Source organism: Epinephelus fuscoguttatus, linkage group LG4, assembly GCF_011397635.1.
Source record: "Epinephelus fuscoguttatus linkage group LG4, E.fuscoguttatus.final_Chr_v1".
Classification (NCBI taxonomy): Eukaryota; Metazoa; Chordata; class Actinopteri; order Perciformes; family Serranidae; genus Epinephelus; species Epinephelus fuscoguttatus.
Window position 1 is genome coordinate 36,409,096 of NC_064755.1, and position 6,886 is coordinate 36,415,981.

Sequence of the window (6,886 nt, forward strand, 5' to 3'; positions counted from 1 at the left end):
AACTATACTTTTCCCTCGAGGCCTCTGGCAGACAGCACTTCAGATGAACTCCTCCCTAACACCTTCAAGGCTTTTGAACCGCACAACCCTGCCACTCCACTGTCCTCTGCTACCTCCGCCCAACTCACCCACCTGACCTCTAAGAAAGCTGAGGTGATGGGTGCTTTGGTGGAAGAGACTTTGCGCTGCTCCCATGCATGTATTTGCTGCCTCTTTTTCTGTCTTCTCTCTCATACAGCTTTCTGTATCTCTATTTCAGTCTCTCTCAGGCCTGACCACATAATGACAGACCTGCTGTATATTAAAGGACCCTGCCCATGCGTCCTCTCCCGGTCACCTCCCTCCTCATGGGCCTTTATAAGCCTCTCGCACTCGGCGAGGGGGGGGCACTACTTTCCAAAGAGGGACCGTGCACAAGCTTCTGGAAGGCTCACCAGTTTGCGAACCCACCTCCACCTATTCACCCACAGCAGGGGATCGTCTGTCTAAACGCTAACCATGGACAACCATTCGTACAACTTCCCCTCAGACTGCACCCCGCTCACCAACTGCAAGTCTGCCCGTAAGCCGGCTGGATCCACCGTGGTGAACATGGGCAACGCTGGCAAGAATCCTCCCCGGGACTATCTAATCTGGTCGCTGTGCAACACCTTGTACGTTAACTTCTGCTGCCTGGGTTTCATGGCTCTCATCTACTCCATCAAGGTGTGATCTTGTGCTCTTTTTTTTGTGCCACTCTGTACTTGTATGTTCCAGTTTTGACAATTTTCATGAGTCATGCAACATTCAAGGAAGTAACTAAGGTGTGAAAAGGAAGGCGATAGCATGTGGCTGCATTGTTTTATGTCTGAGATAAGATGTCCAAACAATGACTGAAGGATTCTCACTACTTATGTGTTTTACAGCAGAATCCAACAACACAAAGGCTAAGCAGAGGCGTGAGGTAGTTACAACAGGCCTTAGTGCACGCTATTATAACAGGCCCTAAGGCGCGCTGCTTACTTGTTATACGCCCAAACTAGCTACAGTATGATCTTATCATCACATGATCCAATAGAGACTTGACACTGGATAACACCAATAACATATTACCCAGAAATCATCATTGCATATATGTAAAAACAAAAATACCAACAAAACAAGGAATTATTTATTTAATTGATTGTTTATTACAGTTTATTTATAGTTTATGTGGAATAAATAACATATTTTGTTACAGACTGCTACTGACTATTTACAAAAAACCTGAAAACTATTATGGAGATGGGTTTGCCATTTCAAAGGCATATATAGCAATGGCACCATTTTTAATTCAATGTGAGTTTTTCTTTGAACAGGCTTGTTTTCTGCCCAATACGTAATTGGAGGGCCCCCTCACCTCATGGGCACCAGCGTAACTACCCTGCCTGCACCGTCTTTATTAAATCATTGTTCACTATCATGTAAAAATATTTGTATATGACACAGTCTTTTTAAATATGTTTATAAGCTTCCAGCAGTTATTGTCATTTCAAGCTGGCGTTATTGGTAGGGTATAAACACTGGAGTACACTTAGCAAGAAAGGAGAACGATTTTGAAATTAGTGTACGATATGCAGTTTTACATGTGAGTACAATAGTGCCAGTCTGGTGAAACCTCATCTGCAGAGGGAAATGATCTATGATGAGTCAAAGCCTTCCGTGTTGCAAGTTTGGCAGAAATTGACAAAAGCTTTGAAACACTGGGCATGTTGTGGCAAATGTCATATTGGGAAATGAAGCACAGGGGAGTGCCAGCAGTACGGTATAATTTCTGAGCGAGCATGTTACCTAGGCATTACATCTTTGCCAAAGTAAAGGAGCATTTGCTAGATTTGCAATGCCAGACTTGTGCAACAGGTTGAGTGATGCCATGAAAACAAGCGCAATGTTTCACCATAAACGCTCTGTTGCAAAAATCTTTTTTTGTAAAGTGTAAAAAAGCAATATGCACATTGTAGAGACCTGTTATTGTCCCTGGTCAGAGGGCACGTACACAGCAGAAAGTTAGTGTGCCCTTCACCACAGGAATGGAGCTGTGGAGAAACAGGAACGTAAACCAAAACAAAAGCTTTTCTCACTAAATAATCCTCGAAACGTCCACATGTAAAGCAGGACTGGACAGACTGTGTGACCACCTGAACAAAAAGGTTTCTGAAAAACTCACCACAAAAGGGTGTGTGTGTGTAGCCTTTATTTAAATCTTTTTTTATATCTTTCATGTCTGCATGGGGCGCAGCTCTGAATCACAGGCCCAGTATTGGCTGAGCGCTCAAATTAAAGACAGTGACTGGCTGCTTGTCTGGGGAGTTAAAAACGGCGTAATTGGCATCTTCCTAATGGGCAAGTACTCATGGGAAATTAGAGAGTGCTCGGGAAAGACTCGGCCTGGTCCGTTCCAAAATATATACGGATACTCTTAGAAGCAGCTCAAGGATTTCATATCACTCCACCCCTGCTCAACCTTGAGTCTGTGCTCCGTGTGGAAAAACTGTTATGAGACAAGCTGTGATGGACTGGTTGTAAACAAAGACATGACTGAACATTGTAATATGCCTCTGTTTGCCCTCCTCCTCTGACTATTTACAGTACACATGGGTGTAGACACTAAGCATTTTTGCTCTTCATGTAAATTATCTTTAGAAAGATTTCGCTGGGCCGTGCAGTAAAAACAAAGCTTTTGTGTCTTTAACTGTCTCAAATTATGAAACTTAGTGATTCTTAATTTTTGTATTAGTTCACACTGACTTCAGTGGCTGCATGTAATAATGTGTGTGTGTGTGTGTGTGTGTGTGTGTGTGTGTGTGTGTGTGTGTGTGTGTGCTTGCGTCTGTGTAGGCCAGGGACCAGAAGACTCAGGGCAACCTGCAGCTGGCCCAGGAGTGTTCAGACAAGGCCAAGTGGTACAACATCCTGGCTGCTGGCTGGAACCTGCTGATTCCACTGCTGGCCGTCGTCCTGCTGGTCCTCCTGCTGGTCCACCTGGGCACGTCCCAGGGCTCCTTCGACTTCTTCGGAGAGGACGGATTCCAAAACTTCATGAAACTGTTCAGCTGGTAGATGGAGGCGAAGGGAGAGATATTAAAAAACAAAACAATAAACAGATCAGTCTTAAAGTCAACCATTCACACGAGCCGGGAGAGGGTATTTGATTGGATTCAGCAGATGAGGGCTAACATCATAGCTTTTAGCCAGTCTAAGCCAAGTGAGAAAGGACATCTATATGGAAATTAAGACCTGTATTGGTGAGACCGCTCAATCGCCAGAATAAATGTTGGCATTGTAAATTTCTGCAAACCATGGCCACGTTACTTTTGTACATTACCGTATAGTGGATACATTGAAACTAGTTAGGTTTAGGCACAAAAACCACTTGATTATTGTTAAGAAAAGATCATGTTTTTGCTTAAAAAACTTGGTACTAGTGGCACTATCCCAACTGGAAACGCAGCAATGTCTAGGTAAAAAACAAATGTTTTGCGTGGCACAATCCCTGGTGGAAACACTGTGATGGACTGCTACAAAACACCCAAGCTAGGGGACTAAAAAGCCACTGGAAAAAGACGGTTTTGCTGTTGGTCTTGAACAGTGGTCTGCTCTTTCTCGCCTAAGTGACACCCTGCCACCATCCCTTTCACCTCTAGATGACAAAGTCAGCTATATACATCACTTAACAAACGTTTATATGTGCAAATGTAACATATCGATGGTTTACAGAAACCTACAATGCCAACATTTTCTTCTGGCACCTGGGCTGAGTGAGAAAACATCAGTTTGTGCATTATAAAAATGGCCTATTTGGGATGCACTGGTACTAACACTGGTATCGGAAATTAGACCAATAAAAAAACTAAAACAGGTCATTCAACTAGTTTAACTGAGAGTTAAAAACAGTAGATAGCACGTAATACTTTTGGACCAGCAACCCTAAAACTAATAATAAATATTGTGAGTGCTGCAGGATATTAGTATTGGTATATCCCAGATTGCAATAACAGTATCAGAGGGAGTTTAGTGTAAACCTGCCAGTCTCCCAGACACAGTCGGTTAAAATGTGAAGTTGATCAAAGACTGAAAAGCCTGAACAAACAGTCAAAGGTTCAGTGTGTAGGCTTTAAAGGCATCTATTGGCAGGAATGGTTTATAATATTCCTAACTATGTTTCTTTAGTGTATAATCACCTAAACTAAGAATCATTGTGTTTTTGTTACCTTTGAATGAGCCGTTTATATCTACATATGGAATCCTCTTCCATAGAGTCCACCATGTTTCTACAGGAGCCCAGAATGGACAAACCAAACACTGGCTCTAAATAAGGCCATGTGTGTTTTTGCATTTGTCCTCACCGCTAGATGCTACTAAATCCTACACACTGGACCTTTAAGAGAGGCTGAGAGAGTGAGCGAGCAGCTACTCTGCTACTCTGGGTCTTTTTCGTTGTTATTTATTGTATTTATGTTACATGGAAATTTTGATGACAGCTGAAATTATCTCTCGTCAGGGTAGAAAGAGGACAGTGGAGGCAACATCTAAATGTTACGATGAGGAGAGGCCACCTGACCAAAGGACAATCAACATTCACCTCCCATTATTTTTCTTCTTCTAGCATTTTTTGTTACAACATACATCTGTTTTTAGTCATTTGTGTATTTAGATGGTACTTTGTTGTGTTACGTATTCTGACTTTAAATCACCGTATTGCTGACCTCTTGTGAGCAAGCTAAATAAACCAGATACTGTTTTCTCAGTATTGCATCGAAATACAAATCAGCCTTTATTTTCTCTTTCACGTGATGCTTTTACTGACTTGTACTTCTTACAAATCTACTAACAATCCCCAGGTGCTCTTTAGATCCCCGCTTTGCTAACGAACACGGGGATGGAGAGATGTTCGTTCAAATGGTGGCTGTGGTTCCGCTGCTGCACCTACACCCATATTTAAAGCGATCATTTTGGGCTTCATGAGTTTGATTCTGGGGCGGGTCTGAGGGAACGGGTTGTTTTCATCCCAGCTGTGAGCCTGCTGCTGTACCAGCTATATACAGAACATCCCGTTTTAGGAAACTGTGTAAGTGTGCCCTCGGTTGTAAGGCAGGGCCGCCCAGGCAGACCACTACAGAGGAGTCAGCAGCAATGTGAAGGCAGCAGCGGGACGAGATGGCTCATTTCCACTCAATCTGCTCTCAGTCTGAGGGATTATTGCAGATGAAATGGCGCACGTTTTGGGAGAGACATGCCATTTTGCATTAGACCTTTGCTGCCTGGTTATGGGCCTGAGCCTATGAGCCTATATTACTTCTTGGTCCCACCTTTAGGGTCATTATTACAGATGTATGTTATGCTGCAAAACCAGAGAACCATACATCAGAATATACTTAAAACCCCAAAATTCAAGCTTCCAAAGTCACCAGATACAGCATGCTAAATCCTATAAAAACATGTTTAAACTAATGCACCAGATGACACAAGAAATTTTCATTTTGTGTCATGCAGAATTGCTTGTATTTTTTATTAAATCGAGTGAAACAAGTGAGATTCAGAAAATCAAAATGGCGATGGTGCTCTCAAGTGGTGTGCCTACATTATTGTATTTCTGGGACTTTTATTAAGCAAAAATAGTTTTGCCTGACACAGCCGTCATTAGCTGTATTTCATACAGTATGCATTGATAAAGACAGGTGGTGGACAGGCACGCAAATCAAGTTTGTACCTGCATATGGTATGTGACATACCATACACCCACTGAGATGCCCTTAAGCGACACACACACTAAATCTGAATGTCCTACAGAAAAACCCTCAGAGGCTCCACTCGTCCCTCGCCTTTGATGACTTGGGTGTCCCGCTCCTCCAGACCTCCCACCCTCTGGACTCCCATCATATTAGCAGCCTCTCCTTTGCTCGCAACTTTATTTATACACACCCAAATCACAGCCTGTAGCTTCCAACTTTCTATTTTGCTCCTGTGGTCGGACAGAAATGCTTACAGATGTCTGAGCCGTGGAGAATTACAGGCTAGGAGCTGGCACTGCAGAGGGAGGGGGCGCTAACTTCTCTGCTGCTCGCTGTGCAGCTGAGGTCTGGAGGAGAAGGGGAAGACATGCAGAAAGGACACACTTGACATGGCAGGAGTCTTTCTACACTCTAACCTTTACTGTAGCAGTCATGCTTAACTTGTATCCTCTCCTAAGGCAGTGAGTTCACTTTTGGTCAAACCAAGCACAATGTCTATGGTGTAGGCTATATCGAGACATAAACAATCCCGATTTTCAGCAATTTGGGTATTAATGTATTATTTAATGAAATATAAATTCCTCCCTAAGGTCTTTAATTCTAACCTTAACCCACACTTGTGTCTAAACCCTAATTAATTTCACCTCACATCCTAAAACAACCCGTCTTAGTATAATGTTCTCCATCTTTCTGAAACACACATATCACACTTTGTTACAACAGGGTCTCTACAGGTATGAAATACTTATATTTAATGCTTTTTAAGACCTTTTCCTCACCATTTTAAACCACATTTATGGGCAAAACATCTTTTTTTCTTATTCAGGCATTGCAAGTCAGTATAATATTAAGTAGTATATATGTAGTCCCATGCAGTGGTAGTTTTTATGTAGGAATATGTTAGGTTAAATCTGGCAAACAGGTAAGTGCAAGTATAAATTAAAAAGACAATGCTATGTTCAGTGGTGGGTTTAAAGATTTGTAACATCAGAAGTGTGGGCTGTCATACAGAGGAGCTTGACTTATTTTGACAAAAATAAATTAAAAGATAAATAAATGAAATTAAATAACAAGTTTGTGGCAATTAAGGTCTCATTCAAATTCAAATTTAAGACCATTTAATGAATTTATTGCGT

The 6,886-nt window shown here is 42.1% G+C and overlaps 1 protein-coding gene across 1 annotated transcript; it reads left to right on the plus strand.

The window, feature by feature from the left end:
* Window positions 1-400: 400 nt before the first annotated feature.
* LOC125887285 (interferon-induced transmembrane protein 5-like) lies at window positions 401-4,707 on the plus strand. The gene is made up of 2 exons (XM_049573983.1): window positions 401-705; window positions 2,857-4,707. Exons 1-2 carry the CDS (start codon window positions 499-501, stop codon window positions 3,076-3,078), a joined length of 429 nt encoding a protein of 142 aa, XP_049429940.1. The 5' UTR covers window positions 401-498; the 3' UTR covers window positions 3,079-4,707.
* Window positions 4,708-6,886: the final 2,179 nt, after the last annotated feature.

What these genes read in the sequence shown, in the direction of transcription:
- LOC125887285 (XM_049573983.1), top strand. Translation starts at nt 499, where the DNA reads ATGGACAACCATTCGTACAACTTCCCCTCAGACTGCACCCCGCTCACC. An exon ending in CTCTCATCTACTCCATCAAG is followed by an intron (nt 706 to 2,856) that starts GTGTGATCTTGT and finishes GCGTCTGTGTAG; the next exon opens with GCCAGGGACCAGAAGACTCA.